Source organism: Hyperoodon ampullatus (assembly GCF_949752795.1).
Source record: "Hyperoodon ampullatus genome assembly, chromosome: 2".
Taxonomy (NCBI): Eukaryota; Metazoa; Chordata; class Mammalia; order Artiodactyla; family Ziphiidae; genus Hyperoodon; species Hyperoodon ampullatus.
In genome coordinates this window covers 137,497,933-137,520,887 of record NC_136915.1, presented here as the reverse complement: position 1 = coordinate 137,520,887, position 22,955 = coordinate 137,497,933, and the positions used below count along the sequence as shown (strand labels likewise).

Genomic DNA, 22,955 nt, shown 5'->3' with positions numbered 1-22,955 from the left:
TTCTCTTGGGACTCAACACTGAGAAGAGAGGCCAGGTAGTTTAGAAGAAGGAGGGATTAAAACTTAGAAGGTCTGAGTTATAAACCTCGGTCTTTCCATCTCACTACTTGTGGGACATTGAATCAAGTCATTCAACCTTTTGAGCCTCAGCTTCTTCCACTATAAAATCTGGGTTCTCATCTTTCCTGCGTATTTCAAAGGCTGTTCTAAGAATCAATTGACATGACATTATGAAGGCTATTAAGTTCTCTTTATAAATGATGGGTAAGTGATCATTTAATTTGTATGGTATTTTTCCTAGGAGAATACCACCTGATCCCTATATTTACTCAATGTTTAGCAAGTTCCGACTAAGAGCCAGATAATTTAGACTTGACCTCCAGTGAATCTAGTGAGGCTCTGCCATGAGGAAAGGGTCTGTCTTCACAGTAAGCTTATAAAGGAGAGAAGCTGTGCTCCTTGGGTCCTTAGAAGGGATGCTAATGTGTAGAAAGGGGTTTAGAGTAGGAATTAAAAGATTTCTAGGAGAAGGGAGTAGGGTCTGCAGCTCCTGGATAGGGGAGGGGATGAGAGCTTGCACTGGGGCTCCGTAGGAGGAGCTGGGAGTGGGGTGAACACCCTTGGTTCCCACTCTTTGGCATTGAGGGTGCACACTGCACCCAAGGAACCTCTGTGCTGGCAGTGCCTAGCTTGAACAGTGGGTCAGCTGCAGGGATGACAGTGCAACGTGAGCGCCTCACTTTTGACCTTTGTGTGTGTGTGTGTGTGTGTTTCTCGGGTAGGATCCACTGGATCTGCTCCTTGGGATGAGAAAGATAATGATGTGGATGAAGAAGATGAGGAAGATGAGCTGGACCAGTCACAGCACCACGTTCCCATCCAGGACACCTTCCCCTTCCTGAACATCAATGGTGAGTGGGGTGGGGGGTGGGACAGAGGCATGGAGAGATGTAAGGGGCTTTGATTTTGCAACCGTTGACACCATATCCACCATTGCACCGGGAGCAGCGACTAGGCCCTGGGGCCAGGCTGCCAGTCTGTTAGCAAGTAGGAGTCATAGGCAAAGGAACTCCATAGGCATAGTTATCCCAGTGGGGTGGCTTCTAGGCAGAGAGAGCATCTTCTGAATCTTATGTGATAATTCAGAGAAATTAAAAAATTAAATTCATTCTCAATCCCACATACAAATACACAAGCTGTTATAAATTTTGCTGATTTCCTTCAGGCCAAGTGCAGGGATCATTTTCGTGAATTGTAGGCAAACTCTTCTGCTATTTCCCTCGGTACAAATTTTCTGTCACTGCCTTAACAGCCTCTGCTAAGGCTGTATCATGGGAAACTTGTGGCTCTACAGCTCTTAATACTAGGCTCTGATAAAATTTCTCTACTAGAGACTTTTATCTTTTTTAAATTAATTAATTAATTAATTTTTTTTTTGTGGTACACGGGCCTCTCACTGTTGTGGCTCCTCCCATTGCGGAGCACAGGCTCCGGACGCGCAGGCTCAGCGGCCATGGCTCATGGGCCCAGCCGCTCCGCGGCATGTGGGATCTTCCCGGACCGGGGCACGAACCCATGTCCCCTGCATCGGCAGGCGGACTCTCAACCACTGCGCCACCAGGGAAGCCCTATCTTGTTTTTTAAATTGACTTTTTGAATTCAGCTTCCCAGGAAAGATGAGTTTAGAGGTTGGAGGGTCACTGTGAGACAGAGCAGGTACTGCGTCTCCCATTGCACATTCTGAGGACGCTCAGACACAAGGTGAATTGCTCTTCCACAGCATCTTCACTTGAAGTTTTCACTGACATGCTCCTAGTCATATGACTTGCATTCAGTTGGGTAGCTTTTCACTACTTTTAGAAAAGTTCCATCTGGCTGCTAGGGTCAAATGAGATACTTTTGCCACCTAGAAAATTTAGTATATCAAGATGATTCCTGTAGGATTTTGGAGTACCCTTCCCTAGGTGATGCCCCTTCTTTTGAGAATCAGGAAATGATTCTTATCTGTCTACTTGCCCTCCTTGACTTACCCTGTCATTTATAACCTTGCAACCAAGTGATGAGTAAAGACAACGATCATAGAGCTCTCTCAGGTTAACATTGCCACGGCTACATTCCCACTTGGTGCAATTTTAAGATTTGGACATGTGGAAATGTGAGATCCTTTCCCAAATCTTTGGCTCACTCATTCTGTTATACCCCTTAAAAGGATGCAACCCATTTCCAGGATCATGATTTCCCTTTTTTTTTTTTCATGTTTTTTTAAAGCTAATATTGTGTGTCCTTACGTTATGGGCCACCTTGGATCCTTTATGGAAACATGTGAACATATATTAAAAATAAAAAAGTAAAATGTGGCCCTACAGCCACACCGGGATTTCATTGCCCTGAGAGAGGAGTTGGGGCGCATCAGTGACTTCCACGAAGCCTATACTTTCAAACAGGCTCCGGTTCAGCCAGTTTCTGGCTTAAGCAAGGAGAATGTTCCAGCGGTAACCAACAAGGAGAACCTGGCGACGCCAGTCTCGACTCCATTCCTGGAGCCGACCCTGGGGAGGGACGGCTCTGTGGTCACTTTCGGGAAAACCCAAGAGGATCCCAAACCATTTTGCGTGGGCAGTGCCCCACCGAGTGTGGACGTCACCCTCACCTACACCAAAGACGGAGCTGACGAGGCGGGATCAACCGATGGCAAGTTCTGAAACCGAAGCCATCTAAGCTGGCAAAGAGAATCGCAAACTCCGCTGGTTACGTGGGTGACCGGTTCAAGTGTGTCGCTACCGGACTGTACGCAGACTCCAGTCAGCTCAGCCGGGAGCAGCGGGCATTGCAGGTGAGCCCCCCCCACCCGAATTTCAGGAGCCTGACCAGTTGTCAGGTTTTTTTAATGTGTGAAGAGGAGGGGGCCGGGGGTATGATAGGGCAGGACACCAGGCTGATTTGGTTAATGAAGCTTAGGATAATTTAAATGTTTGAAATGTGTCCAGTAAGGGGACGTAAGTGGATACTTTAAGTTATTCTGTAGATTTTAAGCGAACTCCACTCGAATGCTGATGACGGAAGTTTTATTTATTGCGAAGGATGTCTAAAAGACTGCATGACATTTACCTATCAATCGCTTTGATTTCTCTGCCGTTACTGTACGTTAACAAATATACCTAAAAGCGCTGCTTAGAATGCCTTACGTGATACTTGGTGGAGGTGTGTAGCGGCCGCATGTCTGAGATTCGTGCAATTTTTTTTTTCCACCAAAAAACAAACAAAAAAACAAACCTTGCTTAAAGGGATAGAGTATGTATTTAACTTGCTAGTGAATGACAGATGTTGTATAGGAATTTCCTTAACATATTTTATTTTTAATTAAAAGACAAATAAAGCCAAATTGTTTTGCAATGTTAAGAAAAAAATTGGTTTATGCTTATAAAAATGGATGAAGTTATCTAAATGATCCATTGAGTGCCCATTTTAATTACATAGATGGAAGGATTACAAGAGGACAGTATTTTATGTCTACCCGCTGCTTACTGTGAGGTCAGTTCTTCAAATTTTTATTACTAGAATCTTACATAAACCTTTTGAGTTAAATTTCATTTCCAAATATACAAAGGGAAGTTTGTGGGCCATGGTCGTCTTTATTCATTGTGCATTTGTTTTCTTTTCTGTTGTGTTTTTGTTTTGCTTTCTTTGCGTTGTGTTTTTGTTTTGTTTTATTTACCTTCGAAAGAGAATGTCTGTCTCTATGCCACAGTGTATGTATGGCTATACATACACACCACATATATCTCTACATACATATGGCTTTACGAATAAAGAGTGTGTGACTAGTTACACATAGACACTCTTACATTTTTATCATTCAATTTTAAAATATCTCAGTTGTATCATAAATTGTGGTTGGTTTTGGGCAAACTTTTCTTTGAAGATACTTTCCTTTAAGGTAAGGGCAGTGAAATAGCTTTGGTGGTAAGGTGTGTCTTCTTTCAATCTCCGTTCTCTTTCTAGCGTGCAGTGATGCGCTTCTCAGAGTTGGAGATGAAAGAGCGAGAAGGTGGCCACCCCACGACCAAAGACTCCGAGGTGCGCAAATTCAGCCCCGCTGACTGGGAAAGGCTGAAAGGAAGTCAGGACAAAAAGCCAAAGTCGGTCGCCCTGGAGGAGGCCATTGCCGACCAGAACGACAGTGAGAGATGTAAGTGAACCCAGGCGGCTCATGTGTGGTACCACGTCGGTGGGAATGGGGCGGTTCCACTCCCAGTGCCGAGGGAGGTGAGAGGAAACAATACGCTTCCGATGGCCCAGCGTCTGGGTGCTGACTGTTCGGAGAACGGGCTGTTCTGGCCACCCTTCCCAGCTGTGGATTGCAAGGCTGGTTGTCCTTTTGAGCGTTGCAGCATCCAGGAGTGAAGCACCTATGAAATGTTGTTTCCTGGCACGCGTCTCCTTTTTCCAGAGAAATGCTAGTCCTGTAGTTAGTAATAGTCTGATACAGTAGAGCAGAGGAATGGCAGTGCAAGACCTCCAGCGTAGCAGGTATGTGTTCTGTTTTGTAGCAGGTACGGATACGGGTTTTTGGTAGCAGTGGAATGACACTTGCAGCCAGAGCCAGACCCTCCAGAGTGACAGTCTCCTACGGGAGGGAGTGGAGAGTACTCGGATTCTCCCTCCAAAGGCAGAGGTTTCGTTAAAATGAGATGAGGGCTGATGAAGGCACCAGAAAGATGAGCATAATTATTTTCTGTGGCAGGCTTGTTTGCAGTCATTAGGAGTTGACAGCACGCTCCAAGGGCGTGGGATAAACGAGGGCGTTCTTCCTACCAGACAGGGTGTATTATGTTTTGGAGGCAAAATTGGAGAGAAAGCTAGTGTTGCCTCGAGTCACACTCTGCGGTCCCATCAGCTGCTCCCCCACTGGGGTTGACTTCGGGCTTTGCCCTCGAGACTTCCTGGGCTAATGAGATGTGTTGGCAGCAAGTGGAGGTCTTTCTTCCGCTTTCTTCAGTGTGCGTGCTTGTGGCCTGCAGCCTGCTCCGGACCCCAGAAACCTCACCGGTGGTGGTGAGTGAGGGCACCTAGGTGAACGTCGAGGACAGGGTGGGCGTGAAATCCTCCTGAGACAGGACAGTCGGGGGTGGTGGGCACGTTTGGGAGGCCCAGGCCCTTGGACCCAGTCGTAGGGTTGGCGTTCGCCCGCACGCTTAGGTCGTGGATGCCTGATGCAGTTCGGGAAAATTGTGGTCAGCAACAGCGTGTGCTTCTCTCTGCTGCTTGGAGCACTGCCCTCCCCCAGCTCATCTTTGGGGTCAGACAAAGGCCTGTGGCCAGGGTTCTGGGTAAGCCACACCGGGACCGGTTTGTCCTACGTGGCTCCCGTAGAAGGGGATTTCTGGGGCTAGTCAGTGGCGGCCTTACCCGAGTGATGGGGCTCTTGATGTGCCTGGAGTAGACGATTCCGAGCTCCTCCCCTCGGGACTGGAATGAAAAACGGAGGGTCCAGGCCAGCCTGGAGTGAAGCAGCAAGAAGGCCTCCCTCCTTGCCTGTGCTCACAGCTGACACGCAGCCCTTACCCTCCTGAGTGGCCTCATAACTCAGCTCTTGGGGAAGTTTCTCAGAGAGATGTGATAAAAGTGGGCAAGGCCAAGTTCACGGGGATGCACTTTTCTGAGGAGGGGATCTGCCTGTTGTGGGTGGACGGTGAGGGAGGCTGGAGGAAGGGAGCGGGCAGTTAACCGGCCTCGAGTCTTCTTGCCCTTTTCTCCAGCAACGTGGCCAAACCCAGGGTGGCCGCTGCCCTTCACGTCTCAGTGGCCTCACCCACCCTTCTTCCCAGAGACGTTTGTGTGCGTCCTTCCCAGTCTTTCCTGCTGAGCGTGGAGACGAGAACTCGGTATGGCTGATGGGGAGCAGGGCCTGAGCCCCAGATGATTCCGAAAGCCCCCTCCCCCCACCGCCTGCCTCCCATCTCAGACCGACCGACGGGTCTCTTCCTGGAGCACCCGGGACATGGCCCAGTGAGCCATGAATCGCCACCATGGGAGGGCAGGAGAAGGGTTGGGGAAGTTGAGGGGCTCCGTTTGAAAGATTGGGGCAACGGAGGTGGGTTCCCCATCCACCCTCTGTCTTGTAGAGACGTGTGGTTTGTAAATAGCTGGTCAGGAAAGGTCACCTGAAGGGGCCACTGTTCTTACTGCGGCCTCCACATCCAAGGCACAGCAGGTGTTCATTCCATTCAGCTGGATATGAATGGGCCTTCTTGTTCTTGGGCCATGATGTCTTGAGCTGATATGGGCTCAGGTCCTTCTCATGGGTGTCGGTGTGGCTGAGAGCCGAGCTGTGAGCACATGGGAGCTGGGGCGGGGATTTGGGGCGGGCAGGGGTCACAGAGAGGGTCCAGGACGCCTTCAAGATGCCTTCCCCCTTCTGAGGCAGCCCCTACCCATGGAGGGCCCAGGAGCTTCTAAGGTGGTGGGTGCTGTTTGCGCGGCCCTGGTTGTCCTGGTGCGGGTGCATCTTGTTGCTAGGGGCTTGTTTAAAAAAGAAATTAACTTGAAAACACAGTGGCTGAGATACTCATTTATTCTTTATGATCACATGGGTGGCTGAGTGAAATTTTTATTTTGGAAGTTCACGAAATGAGTTTGGAGGTTCCTCAGACTTGGAAGTTCATCACTAGGAACCCTCAGTGGCATTTGAAGATGGGGCGGGGCAAGGAGGCATTGGTCCCTTCCTTCTCAAACTTGGAGTAACCATCTCCCTTGCCAACCACTTGGCTGGGACAGGCCTAGGACCTGCTCAGTGGCAGTGCCTGGCCAGGGGCTGGAGGAAGCCTCAGTCAAGGGGCTTCATGAAACTTCTTTGCTCAGGGAACTTCTCTTCCAGCTGAGCACCTGCACGTTTGTAAACTACTTTGGAACAGAGATCCCCTGCACTCCTTCTGTAGCGGGTGTAACTTTTAACAAGGTTAGCCCTGACTGGAGGTGCTATTATAGTTAAGGTACAGAGAAGGGGATTTTAATCCTGGGGAGCCTTCCAGCGACTCAGAACCCTCTCACCTTGTTTAGGCCTCACCTGGGCATGGCTCAACAGTGGTGAGGGTCCTTTGTTGCCACAGTGACTTGTAAATGTTGCTGTGGTGATGCTTCTGTGAGGTGATGCTATGGTACAACCATAATGAATTTGGGATATATGTGCTGTGAGTCATAGGACCATGCTGCAGGGACCACATTCACATCTTGCTTAGACTGGGTGACCAAGGGCACATGGCTTCCCACTTTTAGAAGGGCCAAAAGTAGCAATGATGGCAAAGTCTGATGGTTAGGATCCCTGTGTATCTATTTATCTCCCCATCTCCTTTGCCCTCACGGGTAATCCTCCTGTGGGTCGTGGTTAGAACAGTCTTTGAGAAGCTCCAAGTGACACGGAGCCTCTACCCCATAGCTGGTGGCCATGGGTATCTTGCGCAGTCGGGGTGGGTGTCCTTCAGGGTTATTACTGGCCTGGGTAAGGTCACACTAGCGTAATGTCTTGGGGGGCCTTAGCTGAGGGGAATTGAGATCTTTGCCCTAAAAGGCTCTGGGGTTGGGGGAAGGGTGGATGGACCTAGTTTGGAAAAAGAAACTTTAAAATTGGACATGGGGGTTCTTAAGGTAGCCCTTCCATTCCTCCATGGATCCCCTCCCACAGAGCTTTTAGGGAAGGCTGATTGGACCAGAGAAGTCCAATGGTGTAACCAGCAGGGCTCACCTCTTAAAATTTCATACATTTCAGGCCTGAGATTCAGGCTGGTCTGAAAGTCTTGGCATCTTTTGGTTAAAGGGCTTTTTCCAGCCTTTCTCTGTGCTGAGCCCGGCCCGTGATTATGAAGCCCACCCTGGAGGGAGGCTAGCGGTAACATTCCCACTTTACAAGTGAAGGGGGCCGAGTTGTAAAGCGGCGCCATTCCTGCCCGAGTGTTTAAGAGGGTCACAGAGCAGCCGGAGTGAGAGTTGCAGCACGCCGTCTTCACCGGGCCTGCGGTAGCCTGGGCTGCATCACCCGTAAGCACAGGCCAGGAGTTTGGGGTTTCTCCTGCTGCCATGACAGGAGACCCTCGCGGTTGGGGTGATTCCACCATTCCGGCAAGAGTAGATGGGGATCTGTCCCACCTTGGGATACCCTTGGAGAAAAGCTAAGTGTGTTCCACCATTGAGAACACAGGTCAGGCTAGCCCAGGCCAGGGTGAGGTTCATCCCCACAACTGACTGCCATTAAATGCTGGGAATGCCCCCAAGAGAGGCTGATCAGGGGACCAGCCGGCTGGGCAGAAGTGGGAGTGATACTTGAAGTGGTCTATGCGAGTGGAGGAATGCGAGCAGCATGTGAGGGGTCTGTCTATGATTTCATCTAGAAAAACGGGCTGTGGGAGCTTAGCTCAGGTGTTAACGAAATACCAAACTCATACACCCACCCCCACCCCCGGCCGGTGATGGACACAGGGTCATCTTCGGGGAACTCTTTAACAGCACAGTGATCATTATGGAATTATTTGTGTGTTAGAAACAATGTGACTAGCAAAGCAGTTGAACTGTTTCTTTGGCTAGAGCAAAAGTGAGGAGTGATGTTAGGCTGGGGTGATTGGAGGAAAAGCCCCAAGTGGATGCTAGATTGAGCAGAGGGGGCAGGAGCAACACAGGCGGAGCTGGGGTGTGAGCAGTTCAGCCCTGCCCGCCGCCCCCCACCCCCCACCCCCCATGAAGGGGGTTGGAGCCTTGTCTTTGAAATGTCCTTAGATGCTTGTTGCCTGGGAAGGAAGGCGTGGAGACGTGCCAGGTGGGGTGACTGGTGTCACTGAGGGCCTTCTTCCTAGACAGGAAATAGGAGCAGCCCCTCGATGGCAGTGAAATGCTTTTCCCACCCACGGGTGTGGAAAGAGGACAGACGGACTTGTAGCAATCTGGTTGAGTTCTTTGAAATTGCCCTTGACCCTTGTGTGTGCACCAGGAAGCCTTTCCTTTCCCTTTGCCAGGCTCCTCTTCCCTTGGTCTCCCCAGCTTCCCAGCCTCCCACCATTCTTTCCCTACCCTTTTTCTTCACCCTCGCCCCTGCTAACCCAAGTGAACATTGGTGCTATGTCTGTGTAGATGGCAGTTGGGGGCTATTTGGTCTCTTGATGACATCAGCCTTTTTTGTTTACTAGCAGCTGTTTCCGTAGTAATTTGTAGCTCTGCCCTGATGGGTTGGATCTTACTGTGAGGTCACTCACCACCCCCCCCCAAGAGTAAGCCACCTTGGAGAGTTAAGCAGTTAGGCAGTTATCTCACATGCCTACAGAGGGATGGTGTAGATGCCTCACCTTGACCCTTGAAGGATGGATCGTGAGTGGGCTACGCACCTCATTTTCTGCTTTCTTTGCTGGTTGTGTTCAGCTGTCCTTCCTTTGGGACGTCTTTCTGAGGGTTTTGTGCTTCCAGTGTGTGAGGCCCCTGGTCTCCAAAGGGGGGGGTGGTCTGTTGGTAGCAGATTGCCTTGGGCATGGGGGTCCTGCCTGCTCCTGGTGACCTTTGTTCCCTCCTTTCCGGGTTGTCTCCCCTCCCCTAGGGGAGTGTTATGATGGAAGCAAACCTGACCCCTTTGAAGCCCCAGAAGACAGTGAGGACTACTTCATGGACACAGAGCCCCCCAGAGAGACCCCCGCCGACCAGGCGGCCCCGGACGCGTCACGCAGCCCCACCCTCCAGCTGAACAGAAAGCGCAAGGTCTCTGGCGTTAGGAACCACACTGAGACCACTGTGGAAGAGCTCCCGGAGGACTCTGCTGAAAGCCAAGCGGAGACGAGTCTCCAAAGGTGAGCTCGGTTTCGCTTCGGGCCCGCAGGGCACCCTACGGAAGTCCTGGAGCGGAGCAGTGGTAAGTTCCAGTCCCATCCTGGGTCCCTGGGGGGAGCCACTCACACCTCCCCACCCCCCACCCCCATCCCACCCCCGACCCCCGCAAAGCCAGGTGCCGGGGCTGGAGCCCAAAGGTGGCCAAAGGCAAATAGGCCCCCTCCCGAGACTTGGTGACAAGTTCCAGCCAACACAGTGACCACACCCCTCCCCTCCCCCACCCCTGTTAGTGATGTGTAAGACAGTTTGTTCCCCGCCCCGGGGGACTTCTTCATTAATTTGTAGTTATTTCTCCATTAGCTGACTGGCCTGAGAGGGAAATGACAAACAGTTCCTCTAACCACTTAGAAGAGCCACATTATAGTGAGCTGACCAACCTGAGGTGTGCATTGAATTAACAGGGCTCCATCCCAGAAAGCAGCGCCGCTTGCTGCACCTTAGGGAATGGCGGGAGCAGCAGGTGTCGGCAACAGAGAGCAAACCTGGCTGGCAGGGCAGGAAGGAAGTGACCCAGGCGGTTCAGCCTGCGGTCACCCCCCAGGGCAATAGCATCTCCGAAGAGAAACCTGGCAGGAAAAGGGCAGAGGCCAAAAGCAACAGAAGCTGCTTGGAGGAGTCCCTTAAATGCAGTGACAATGAACAAGGTCCGCACGGGGCGGGGGGCGCTCCTGGAGGGTGGATCACCCGCCCTCTGTGGGAAACGGCCCTGGAGGGGACCTGAGCGCCATCCAAGTTGACAAGAGTAGTGTGTGGCGAGCGGGGAGTTTTCTTCATGAGGTCCTTTCAGCCTGCACACTTCTTATGGAATGGACAGTGAGGCGGGAGCTCGACTTCCTGGGCTGCTCCTCATCACCCAGCCCGCGGCTGGGCAGGAAGGGAAGTCTTGGGTGACCCTGGGTGCTTGTCAGTGCCCTCATTCCAGCCTCAGGCTGTCCCCAGTCGCCCTGTCCCGAGCATCCAGGCCCCCGACGGGTGGGGACAGGAGCGCACGAAGGGCTGGCTTCTGCCCTCTCTTGCGGCCCTTTGAAGCGACTTGCCATTTGGCGTTTCGTGGGTTAGCCTATTTGCCGGTTGAATGTGGGATAATTAAAATATTAGTGCTTTGAAAACATAATTGGTATGTCTTTAAAAACCGAAGCTGCTCCAACGATCAGTGCTAACAATGGGCTTTTCTTTCCTCACCGGCTACAACTGTGTAACGCCCGCTTCTTCTCCCCCTGACAGATGTGCTGTGCATGGACGAAGAAATGGATTGGCAGCCTTCGCCCCTGCCGCAGAAATACACCGACAACAGCGAGAAACCACCCGGGAAGCGACCGTGCAAAACCAAGCATTTGATCCCTCAGGAGCCCAGGCGGGGCTTGCCGCTGCCAGGGGACTCCTACGTGGACAATGCGGATGGCAAGGTACCTCTTGCCCCTGGCTCTCCCCTGCCCCCCGGGCCTGTGCAGGCACATCCCGCCTGCCTACTTCTCTGCTTCTGGGGACAAAGCTTTCCTTTTCCTGAACCCCTCCCCCCAAAACGTCACTGCCCCTTCCTAGGGGACCTGTCTCCTGGGTGGTGGTGAAGTTTCCAGCTAGTAAAAATGCAACCCTTTCCTCGCGCCCCGCCTCCCCCTGACAGAGAGGAGGAAAAGTGCTTTCCTCCACTCAGGAGCGGCCTGAGCCCAGTTCCGACTATGATCTTTCGCCGGCCAAGCAGGACCAGAAGCCCTTGGACCGTTTGCAGCAATTGTTACCAGCTTCCCAGGCCTCGCGGCTGACATGCTCAAGCTCCCCTCCAGAGACCACCCAGTCCCGCCTGATGCCACCGGAAGCGCGGAGACTTATTGTCAATAAGAACGCGGGCGAGACCCTCCTACAGCAGGCCTCCCGGCTTGGCTACGAGGTGAGCATCCTTGTGGGTGCCCCGGATCAGGATCCGCCGGCTGCTGCTCCTTGGGTGGGGGACACACTGGCTGGGGATGGGGGGCGGGTCTCAGAGCCCAGCCCCCTCCACGTGGCGGGCTGGGCTGGGTGTTCCAGCAGGGTGTTTGCGTTGGCCCCGCTCACACTGCGGGCTCTTTGGTGGCTTGTTCAGTCGTGGTGTGAAAAGAAAGGCAGGCCTCTCTGATGTTCCGTTCCCGTTCAGGCAGGTAGGCTGCTTCGGCCAGTCCGGCTCACTTATCTCTGATATCAAATCTGACCTAACCCAGGGCTTGGCGACCGGGGGAATTTTAATGAGCCCTTTTGGATTCTGAGTAGCAAGAAGGAGAGTAGTTATTAGCTCTAATAACTTGTGCTGTTTGGGGCAGAGTGATGCCCCTGTGGGGTAGCGGGTGGGAAGTGTGTGTGCAGAGTAGGGGTGGGAGTGGGGCAGACCTGAGCAGTCTCTTTCTGAGAGGGCACGGGAGCCGAGGGCTGATGGGCGGGGAGTGGGGGTTGAGCCTTGCCCAAAACTCCCTGTCCACACTGCTGTATCCCAACCCAGCACGGCTGATGACAGTGATAGCTTCTATTGCTAGAGCAACATAGACAGAAAGATAGGTGATAATCTGTCTAAGCCCGTGTGATCTGTAGTAACTCCTTTCACCCTTTTAACATCTTCACTTGGGAGTAACGAGAGCCTCAGAGGGGTTAGCAGATACCCGTACAGGTAGCAATCCAGCAGTGCTCCACAGCCCACCACGCTCCTCAGCAAGACTGGCTCACATTGGAATTGCCCTTTTTACAGTTCAAAACCTCTGTGAGACAGGTGACTCTCTCTGCCCTGTGCAGTTCCCCCACCATACTTGTCAGTAGCAATTGTGATGTAATAGCCCACAGGGCAAAGGCATTTTTCTGTGCTGGCATCAGCCCTCTGGGAGTTGAATGGTGACAGTAAAATGCGGTTCAGCAGGCTGAGCATGGAGGTGTGGATGAGCACTGGGGTGGCAGGACCCAGGCTGGCCCGGAGCCCTGGCGCCCACACCCTCAGCCAGCTCTATGCCCCCGTCCCCCGTCTCCCGTCGTCCCCCCACCCCTGTCCATAGTGCCGTGAGCCCTTCGAGGTGTGCCTGCCTTGGCCCTAAGGCATGACTGTGGGTGGGAAGTTGGAAGCACTAGGGCTATGCTTAATTTGGGGGTGTTTTTTGTTGGTGTTGTGGGTTGAATGTGCTGTTGTTTATATCTACACGTCTCTTGGAGACCTCTCCATTAGCTAGAGAGCACTTTCTGGTAGTTAGCGCAGTTACTTGCAGGTGAAGTCCAAGGAGCGCCCAGTTGGTTTCCCAAGAGCTGACAGTGGGCGCCTAGGAGGACAGAGCAGATGTTGCACATAGTGCTGAGCTAGACCCCCCGTGGTTGAGAAGATAGACTCCTTGCTTCCAGCAAACGCTGGAGGTGGGGGGGAGCCCCCAACCCCAACTTTTGGGTTAGGGTTGAGAAAGTAGACTCCTGCTTCCAGCAAATGCTGGAGATGGTGGGGGCAGGGTGCTGCTGCACCCGCCGTGGAGGGCGGGGCTCCGAGCCCCACCTGTGAACTTGGCATCATTTCCAGCAGTCTCCCTTTGGGACCAGAGACGTCAAAAGTCCCTCGTTGGTCCTCTAAGACAGTTTCCATTTTGGTTTGGTGGCTCTGAGGCCTGGACCAAGGGGCACTTGATCCATACTTTTTTAGGCTAACTGGCCTTTGATTGCACAGGAAGCCTTGGGAATGTTTATGGTCGGATTTGTTTTTTTCTTCAAATGTAAATTTCAATATGTAGATTACACAGATCACCAGTGTTGATGCTGAACATTGTGACAAGTAGATAGATGAACGCTTTCAACTTTGAATCCAACTTTCTGGGATTTCTCTGGGCAGAATTTTATTTTATTTTATTTATTTTATTATTTTTTTTTGCGGTACGCGAGCCTCTCACTGTTGTGGCCTCTCCCGTTGGGGAGCACAGGCTCCAGACGCGCAGGCTCAGCGGCCATGGCTCATGGGCCTAGCCGCATGTGGGATCTTCCCGGACCGGGGCACGAACCCGCGTCTCCTGCATCGGCAGGCGGACTCTCAACCACTGCTCCACCAGGGAAGCCCTCTGGGCAGAATTTTAAATGTTGGGATGATGGCCCAGTTGGGAGATGTGGCAGCTTAAACCTTTTAAAATTGAAGGACAGTTTGCTTAACCAGATAAGGGTGTGGTTTGGGAGGGTTTCCCTGAAGTTTTGTCTTCAGCATTCTTGGTTATTTTCTTCTGCTTAGCCAAAGATACCATGTGCAGTATAAAGGCTGTCTGAGCTTTATGTCATGATAATCTGGTTCTGGAAGTTAAGAAACACACTCTGGCTTCAGATCCGCGTTAAATAGATCACTTGCGTGGCCAAAGACCTCAAACCTTTCCCCCCTGGGAAAAAGGCTTCTATTTCTTAGGCTAAAATGCCAGTGTGCAGCCACATGCTTGTGCCTTTAGCGGTGATGGTTAAATTTTCTATGAATTGAATAAGTCATGTTTTTTAAAAAGTTAATGAGGCATTTAATTAATGAACAACATCGGGTTCATGGCCTTTATGGTTACATTTTGCGGGCAATGGCATTCGGCTTATAGCCGCTGAACAGAGAGCTGTCCAACAAAAGCAGTTGGATTTTGCTCGGGAATGGGTGGGCTGCCCTTCAGACACTCCAGTTTATTTCTAGCGGAGAAAATAAACCAAGGAATGTGTTGTGTCGACAGACTCGCCCCGCCTCTTCACCTTTCAATTAGAGAAAGTGTTGGTGGCGACGGTTGCCATCCGTTTAGAGGCCATCACCCTCCTAGCTAGGAGAGTGTAGTTAGCCCACTTGACCCCCAACAGAGAAGGCCTGTGGGATGCTCGTCACAGCTGGATTGCATCCCTCTAACTGGGGCCCTCTTGGGCCTTTTGAATCTTCCCAGCTGACCAGGTACCAAAGACCTGAGTTATAGGTCTAGTACTTCATGTTAATTGAACTTGGGGTTTAATATCTCTGGGCCTCAGTTTCCAAGTGTTGAATGAGGATAGTACTGCCTTCCTTTCCTGCTATCTCCTGGGTTCCTGTGGGTGACAGAAGACGTCCTCATCTGGGGAAATGAGAAGCACTTTGTAAATAGTGGGATCAACGTGGTTGAGTTAGGACAGCCCGTGGCAAAAAGTCTGACCTGGCCGTGGGGCTACTGCTGCCTTTGCTGCCATCTTCCACGAGAAGAGAGTTGACTTACCCATCAGCTTGGACGGCCTTTCATTTCTAGGTACCCTTGAATCTGCCCTAGTAGTGATGAAGGTTTCCAGGTGAAGGCCATGATTGTCACAGCAAATAAACCCTAGGTTGAGTAAATTGATCTGTGCACAGCAGTTGGTGGCGTCCAGACCTGATCCCAGAGCCACGTGACAGGGCCTCTCCCTGGCTGGGGCACACAACTCATTAGCTTGCAGCCGTCCACTCAAGTCTGGCTAGTGAGGGCCTGCTAAAAGAGCAGCAGCTTCATGCGGTATCCTGGATACCAGGGCTCGGGGCAGGTGGCCTGGGAGCCCAGAGGATTGTGGGCTTTCTGGCAGGTTGGGATGTAAACGGAGAAACGCATTCGTGGGTGTGCCTTTTCTCTTCCTCCTCTTGTTTTGGAAGGGAGCTGCTGCAGTGACCTGAAGTAACAGGGCACCGATGGCCAGGTTTACCAGCATGCCCCATTGGGTTCACGTGGTAAGCAAATGGAACATTCCAGTTCGCTCCCAAGTGAGTGGTCACCTTTGATTGGCGTGTCCTCTAAAGGGCATAAAAGGTTTTACAGAACCCATCTCGCACTTATGGGCGGCTAGAATGACCCCCGATTTAGGTTTAACAGATGAGTTACCTGAGAGATGTCACAAGGAGGCCTGTTCTGACCCCATCCCATCCCCCCTTACCCAGCAGACCATGTGTTGGGCCACATGCACGTTCTGCCTACTCCCAGCTCTCAGAACCTGACGGCTCTCTGCTGGGCACGACTTACCCAGTATAAACAGTATAACGTGTTTTCTGGTGGCAAATGCTTTCGATGTGTCTGAAAACTTTCTTAAGGTAATAAAACATTGAATAAATTCCTGCTCTGCTTACTTTGAGTGGTTCATATTAATATTTTAACAAGCCAAAGAAATAAGGTTAATAACAGTGATTCTAATGCACAGTGTCGACACAGAACATCTCTGGTGGGGGGGGGCGGTGATCGTTTTATTTGATTCTTGAAATGTGGAGGTTGCAGCCTGTGGTGTATCAGGTTCCTGTCATTAACTTGAGTAAATATGAAAATATTAGACTGATTCTGCCCCGAGAGGGTGGAGTGAGGCAAAATAGAGGGTGGGGTTACTGGAGGCATTTTGTGTCATTCCTCGAGGATGGAGGGAGAGAGCTTCTCTTTAACCCTACTTAACATACAGACAAGAGCATCTGAGGCCCAGGTTCTGATTTGGGGTCTTAACAGGGGGCGCGAGGATGTAGCTGACCTGGGTGTCCCTGCTTCTCTAAGCTGGGGAATGTTCTCCGGCTGATTTAAGCTCTCTTTAAGTGTTGGTCATCCATACTTTTATCTAAACTTGTGTTATCGTCCACTGCCACCGACTGAACAGACCCATCAAGTGAGAATGGTCTGTGCTTGGCAATGTGTCATCTAAGATGTTAGCAGCCGTGACACCTCTGTACTGGTCACGTCGGCCCCTGGGCTGAGGGCTTTCATCGCTATCCGAATGCGTCCTCTCAGCAGCCCTGTGGAAGCTTGGAGAAGTTCAAGGGTAACTTGCCCATGGCCAGGCCACTGGTGCAGCAGAGCCTTAGACAACACTGTCTGCATCTCCAAGCCCTTCGCACGCACTCTCGCCCCCCACCAGGATGCCTGCCGCCTGCCCGCGCCATGGTGGGCTTTTGGCCCCAAGGATGTATGCCTTTGAAAGTGGGCACCGCCAAGCTATGGGGAGGTCAGCCTTACAAGGTTCACTGTATGGTGGTCTGATGGTATCTCCTCTCCTCTCCTCTCCCCGTAGGAGGTGGTCTTGTACTGCCTGGAGAACAAGATTTGTGATGTGAACCACCGCGACAACGCAGGTTACTGTGCCCTGCACGAGGCTTGTGCAAGAGGTTGGCTCAACATCGTACGACACCTCCTTGAATGTGGCGCCGATGTAAACTGCAGTGCCCAGGATGGAACCGGGTCAGTGGCGGTCTTGCTCTTGGCCTGGCCCTGCTGGGGCATAGGCAGTGGTTCTCAGGGTGTGCGGGGAACCCCAGAAGGAAAGATGGAGAGTGAGTGCCATGTAAGCACACTGATGGCGGAGTCCTCTAGAATGGAATCGGACAGATCTTTCTGGCAAATTTACATAGAACTTTAAAACTCTGTGACGCTCTTATGGACAGAAGTCCCTGAAAATGTTGAGCCTGCATGAATAATCAGGGGTGTTCTCTTTTAAGATCCTGGACTCTTCACCAGCGTCTGTTGAATCTCAATCTTTAACATATATGTGAGTTGAAAGTTCCAGGAGTACAGACAGGTCCAGTGGCAACTGGCTTGATAGGACCTGCCGTGTCCACCCACATCCCCGGGCCTGGCCCCCACTCTGTCCTTGACCTCGGTTTATTGGCCAGAGGCCCAGGTCTGAGTCAGCCCAAGCATCTTCCTGGTTGTACCTGGGATGCCACCACGAGGCAGGGCACTGGGGCTTTCCTGACAGTCATAAAATTAGCAAAACCGTAAGGTATTTGGTGGTTCATGGTTTCCAAATAGCATCCTTTCTGGATGGGACTGCGGACAGTGTTCCTGACCCCAGCGGACACGGGCAGGAGGACTCTGTACCCTCCTGAGAACTCGCCCTGCCTGTCGACTGCTTCTGGGCGAGAGGGTTGATCACTCATCTCCAAGTTGGTTTCAGGAGAGGTTCCACTTTGCCCCTAGTTTCTTTTACAAACTGCACTTTTGGGGTTTTGTTTGTAATGGTATAACAATGGCTTGTCGTATCTGCTTCCGTGATGCTGGGGTTCTTCGCCCCACCCCGCCGTACATTACCTTTTTACAGTCTGTCACTATTTAAGTTCATTGGAAACGTTTTCATCGTGGCCTGAGTTCCTCCTTGGGCCATGCATTAAGAGAGATTTGCATTGAAGGATTAGGCCTGAGATGGTCCCTTCACCTGTCCCGTAAAGGGTTATGTGTTGAAATAACAGAGTAATTTGTCGCAGCGACCGTACACTCACCTCCTCGGTGAAATAGCGCGCCTACGAGGCTTGGCCGCACACGCTCGATTTTGCCCCGTGTCCGTAGAAGCAAGCGTCGCGTGCACAGGTGTAATCCCCCGCACCTCTCCTAGGCCTCTCCACGATGCTGTCAAGAATGATCATGTCGAAATTGTCTGCTTGCTCCTCTCCTACGGTGTTGATCCTACCCTGGCTACTTACTCAGGTAGAACCATCAAGAAAGTGAACCACAGCGAACTTATGGAGAAGTTCTTAACAGGTACGGCAGAGGTCAAGACACGGTCTTGTTCAAGCATCTAGACGGTGACTTCACAGCCTTTCACCTGGGTTCCCCCTACCCCCACCCCCCGTTTACCCTAAGTGACCCTTTACTGGGAAAAGCGGCCCAACGTTAGTCTGTCAAAGAAGAGATACATACTTTGAGTTTTGCAAGGTGGGGGCCTGGAAAACTCTTAGCTAGCCAGGCTAGCTTTTGTTTGGCAGGCTGGGGCGGTGAGGCGGGCAGTCCCTCAGGAAGGCGGGTGGATGCGTGGGGAGGTTTCAGTCAGATACCTGGAGGCGTGTGCAGTGGGACTTGTCAGGAGGTGACACCAGCCCCAGCGTGAGATGTTCCCGAACTCCAGCAGCATTTGCCTCTTACCAGCAGGCGTTATCTTGTTTCTCTCTCTCTCTCTCTCTCCCCCTCTCTCTCCAGACTGTTTAAATAACCTGCAGGCTCCTGACGACAGTAACCCTGGTTGCTCTTCGGAGTTCTCTGGCAGCTGTGTGTGTGGTGAGCAGCCTTGTTCGTTTCAGTTGGGCTTGTGGGGGTGGGGGTGGTGGTAGTGCTGTGAGCAGGGCTTGCTTGGGATAGAATTTTTCCAGGGTCCTTTTTGGAGAACAGCTGGAATCTTGCTCCAGCTTACTGACCTCTCTCTTGTTTGCCCCCCCGGTTAAAACCAGATGATGAAAGTGGTTACGATGTTTTAGCAAATCCCCCAGGACCGGAGGACCAGGATGACAGCAACGAGGCCTCTGGTGACCTATTGGAATTTGAATTTTCCGAAAGCCCCCTTTTGCCGTGTTATAACGTGCAGGTGTCCGTCGCTCGGGTGAGCGTGGCCAGCGTGTGGTCGAGAGCCAGCCCAGCTGCTCTATGGGGTGGCAGGAGTTAGAAATCCCCTTCAGCAGATGAGGGTGGATGGGTTGGGGGGTGAGTGAATTCCTCACCAAGTGTCCACCGACCTCACATAATGCAGTAGAACTTTTCCAGAAAAGTTTGGGGGGTGGGAGGGCTCCCCAGCCAACTGCCCTCATTGGAACACATCCCTAGAGCCCAAAGGACACGGGAGTCAGCGACTGCAATTGCACAGTTTCAGTCACTAAACTCTTGGGGAAGGGATCCTCCCCAAACGGCTACCGTAGGGGCCTTCCAAGGCGCGTGAGGTCCACGGGACGATACTGATGTACCCTCTTCTCATATAAGATTAGAGAAAGCCGTATGTGGCACCTGGGATCTTATGTGTCTTCAGATTTGCTTAGATCGAGTCTTGTCCCCACAGTCGGGCCACTGCGCCCCATGACCAACCCTTCGGAGTGAACACATCAGGAGACCTTTCTCTGCTGTGTGTTGACCCCGGTGCTTAAGGAGTAGCATCCTCCTTGGACTCTGAGGCTGGGAACGTGTCTGCCTTTGTGGTGACATTCTATTCGGGATAGAGATCATAAAGCGTGGCAGGGTATCAGGAAGGATTGTACCACCTCCCTTCTTGAAAAAGCCTCACTCCCGGCAGCACTGAGGGGCGGGTTGGAGGTGTGGGAAAGGAAAGGAAAGCCAGGTGACCTCGAGTGTTTCTCATGCTCTCTCCGTGAGGGCCGGAGGAGAGGAGAGGTCAAAGAGGTGTTTGCCATCTCCCTTGGGTTGGCATACAGACTGGTTTTCCCCAGTGACTAGAATGGGGTGCACTTACTTGGATAGGGGTGACCTGAGTTGTGGCCAGAGCCAAGGCAGCACTGGGGTGGCCTGCAACGAGGCTCGTTCAGGGGCGCTGCTCCTGCTTTTGTCTAAGTTGGCTGATCCGCCCTAGGTGATCTCTTAACACATGCACATGAGTCCAGAGTTCCCCCGCTAGAAGTAGATCTTCCGGGCTTCCCTGGTGGCGCAGTGGTTAAGAATCCGCCTGCCAGTGCAGGGGACACAGGTTCGAGCCCTGGTCCGGGAAGATCCCACACGCCACGGAGCAACTAAGCCTGTGCGCCACAGCTACTGAGCCTGTGCTCTAGAGCCCGTGAGTCACAACTAGAGAAAGCCCGTGCGCAGCAACAGGCCCAACGCAGCCAAAAATAAATAAATAAAAAAATTTTTTTTAAAAAAAAAGAAGAAGTAGATCTTCTAAGGACAGTGAGAAGTGGGGTGGGGGTGGGGTAATCAAAGTGGAAGCAGCAGGCCCTTTCACCGCCAGGAGACGGGTAGTGCATAGTTGGGAGCGTTTCTCATTTTGCCGGAAACTCAAACCACTGTCCTTTCTCTGGTGCAGGCCTCGTAACTGGCTGTTGCTCTCAGACCTGCTCAAGAAACTGCAAATGTCCTCCTGCATATTCCGCTGCAATTTCCCAAATGCGGAAATTGTCACCGTCGCGGAGGCCGAGTTCTACCGGCAAGTGTCAGCAAGTCTCTTATTCTCTTGCCCCAAAGACCTGGAGTCCTTTAATCCGGAAAGTGAGGAGCTCTTAGATCTGGTGGAGTTCACGAACGAGCTTCAGACTCTGCTGGGCTCTTCCGTGGAGTGGATCCCCCCCAGAGACCTGGACTCAGACGACGACTGGTGAGCTCGCCGGGGCCCGCCGTGTACAGTGTGTCATGGTGTTAATCCTTGTGCATATGTGTCATAATACGACTATTTCTGTAAAGAAAGGACACTATGAGACACGACTCCAGTCGGAAGGACTTTGAAAAATGTTTTTTTCTTTTTAAACTTTTAAGTCAGTTTTTATGAAGTTGTTAGTAAAGTTTCTTTACTTTTCAATGTACACATGCTTTGGAATATGTTTGTTTTTACTCGGAACAATTGTTTCTTTTCTTTTTTAAGGAGAAAAAAAATAAGGAAAAGGAGCTCCACACTTTGACTTAATTTCATACAAAGATCCGACGACAGAGGCCATAAGTGTTGAGAGTTGCTTTTGGGGCAAATTAAACCAGTAAAATTTTAAACTCTTCCTCCATATTAAAGGGATTGAATAAATTGGCCACTTTGGTGCACCTGTGTCCTGCGAATTGTCCAATTGTAGATGGAGGTTTAGAAAGTGAGTTTCAGTCTTGTTTAAGTCTCTTCCCATCAGACTGGTCTCGTGATTTCCTACACACCATGTTACTTCCTGTCTACCTTTCCTTGGTGGTGTTCATGCCTGGATTGTCTCCTGTACCTGCTCAAATCTTGGTCCATTCTCATTTGTACCATGGAAGTTTGTCACGCCGGATACTGTCAGAACTAATTTTACTTAACTTTGTGTTAAGCCACAAACCACACATTTTGTATATTTTCTGTTTTTTGTGTTTGTCTATATTTTATGGTTTCGCTTCAAGAAATATTATGGGAAGGGAAATAGCAAGATGTAAAGAGCAAAAAAGTCATCATTCTCTTTAAATTGTTAGAACATCTATGTGCAATCATAATTATGATGCACTGTGTTATGTGTTAAAATAGTAAATACACGTAACGTCCCGTAGGAGCAGGAAAGTCAGTGGTGTTGGTGAGGGTGTGTCATGGAAGTAATCACGAAGCAGGTGACTGCTGGTTGGGGTCCTGAAACATTAGTGTGCCTTCCCTGTGTCCAGTAGTGGTCTGGAGGGGTCAGGAAGCCTGCCTTTGAATTTGAGGGAACAGAGGGTTTGAGGTCCTCTCTCTTCTATTGCTCTAGTACACTGCATAGCAGCAGTATACTGGGTTTATAGTTGACGTTTAAATCGCTGATTGATCATTAAGATTGGGATGTATCTTTGGCAATGAAAATAGGAAGAATCGTATGCTTTTTCTTTTTTTTCTTTTTTTTCCTATATCTGAAAAGGTATGTAGTACTTTGCTGAGTGGTTGGGCATAAAGTTTGCAGTATTCAGTGTATTCAGTTTTAGTATCTAAATAGAATTAAACTGTTGCTGTAAACTGGAATAGCACTTTGTTACTGACAAGTTTTAGAATGCATCTGTTCGTCAATGACCTGTTTGGGAAGATTGTAGTTAATGATTTTAAGAATGTGGCTATAAACCTCCAACTGACTCAAGAAAAGCAAATAAGTCAAGATTGACAAATGTATAGGCTCTTCACCTTATTGTGTGTGTGGATTTTTTTTTCCTTTTAGTTATTTATCAAGGTATAAAGAATTCTATCACACTTAAGACAAGTTAAGTAAACTTCACGGGGTGTATTCTGACATGGCAGGGAGCAGATCATATGGCCTAGATCTTAAAGGTGATTTTATGTTTAAACTTTCATGAAAACATATGTGATTGAAATACATTAATATATTGATACAGAGGGCAGTTAATTTTTGTCTTTTTTTTTTTTTTTTTTGCGGTACTGCTGTGGCCTCTCCCGTTGCGGAGCACAGGCTCCGGACGCGCACGCTCAGCGCCCATGGCTCACGGGCCTAGCCGCTCCGTGGCATGTGGGATCTTCCCGGACCGGGGCACGAACCCATGTCCCCTGCATCGGCAGGCGGACTCTCAACCACTGCGCCACCAGGGAAGCCCTAATTTTTGTCTTTTGATACATGTGAGCGCAGCTTTCATTTTGCTGAAAGAATATGACCAGTTTTCAGTTTGGGATTCTACCATTTAGTAAAGATAGTCCACTTAATTTTAGAAATAAGAGATTTAATATATAATACCTAATAATACTTTTATGTATGTTTTTTTACTGAAAACATTTATTGTAATACT

At 50.7% G+C, this 22,955-nt stretch overlaps 1 protein-coding gene and 2 pseudogenes across 3 annotated transcripts in view; all 3 read left to right on the top strand.

Moving 5' to 3' along the window:
• The window catches only part of LOC307065619 (centrosomal protein of 78 kDa-like), a 203,874-nt pseudogene that overhangs the window by 154,979 nt on the left and 25,940 nt on the right, over window positions 1-22,955 (top strand). The window lies entirely within an intron of this gene.
• Window positions 1-22,955, top strand: part of LOC307048610 (centrosomal protein of 78 kDa-like) — a 148,507-nt pseudogene that overhangs the window by 119,219 nt on the left and 6,333 nt on the right. Inside the window, exons 5-6 of the transcript in view lie at window positions 21,250-21,322; window positions 22,376-22,485. The product of the transcript in view is annotated as a centrosomal protein of 78 kDa-like (transcript). The remainder of the gene's footprint in view (window positions 1-21,249; window positions 21,323-22,375; window positions 22,486-22,955) is intronic.
• On the top strand, window positions 817-21,132 carry LOC307066849 (BCL-6 corepressor-like). Its single transcript, XM_079724075.1, is given in 17 exon segments — window positions 817-911; window positions 2,445-2,694; window positions 2,697-2,833; window positions 3,478-3,531; window positions 4,003-4,189; window positions 9,575-9,785; window positions 9,787-9,821; window positions 10,162-10,239; window positions 10,242-10,554; window positions 11,016-11,077; window positions 11,080-11,267; window positions 11,495-11,749; window positions 16,837-17,003; window positions 18,154-18,299; window positions 18,735-18,812; window positions 18,983-19,148; window positions 20,557-21,132. Coding segments are annotated over 17 exon segments (2,622 nt in total). The 5' UTR covers window positions 817-908; the 3' UTR covers window positions 20,849-21,132.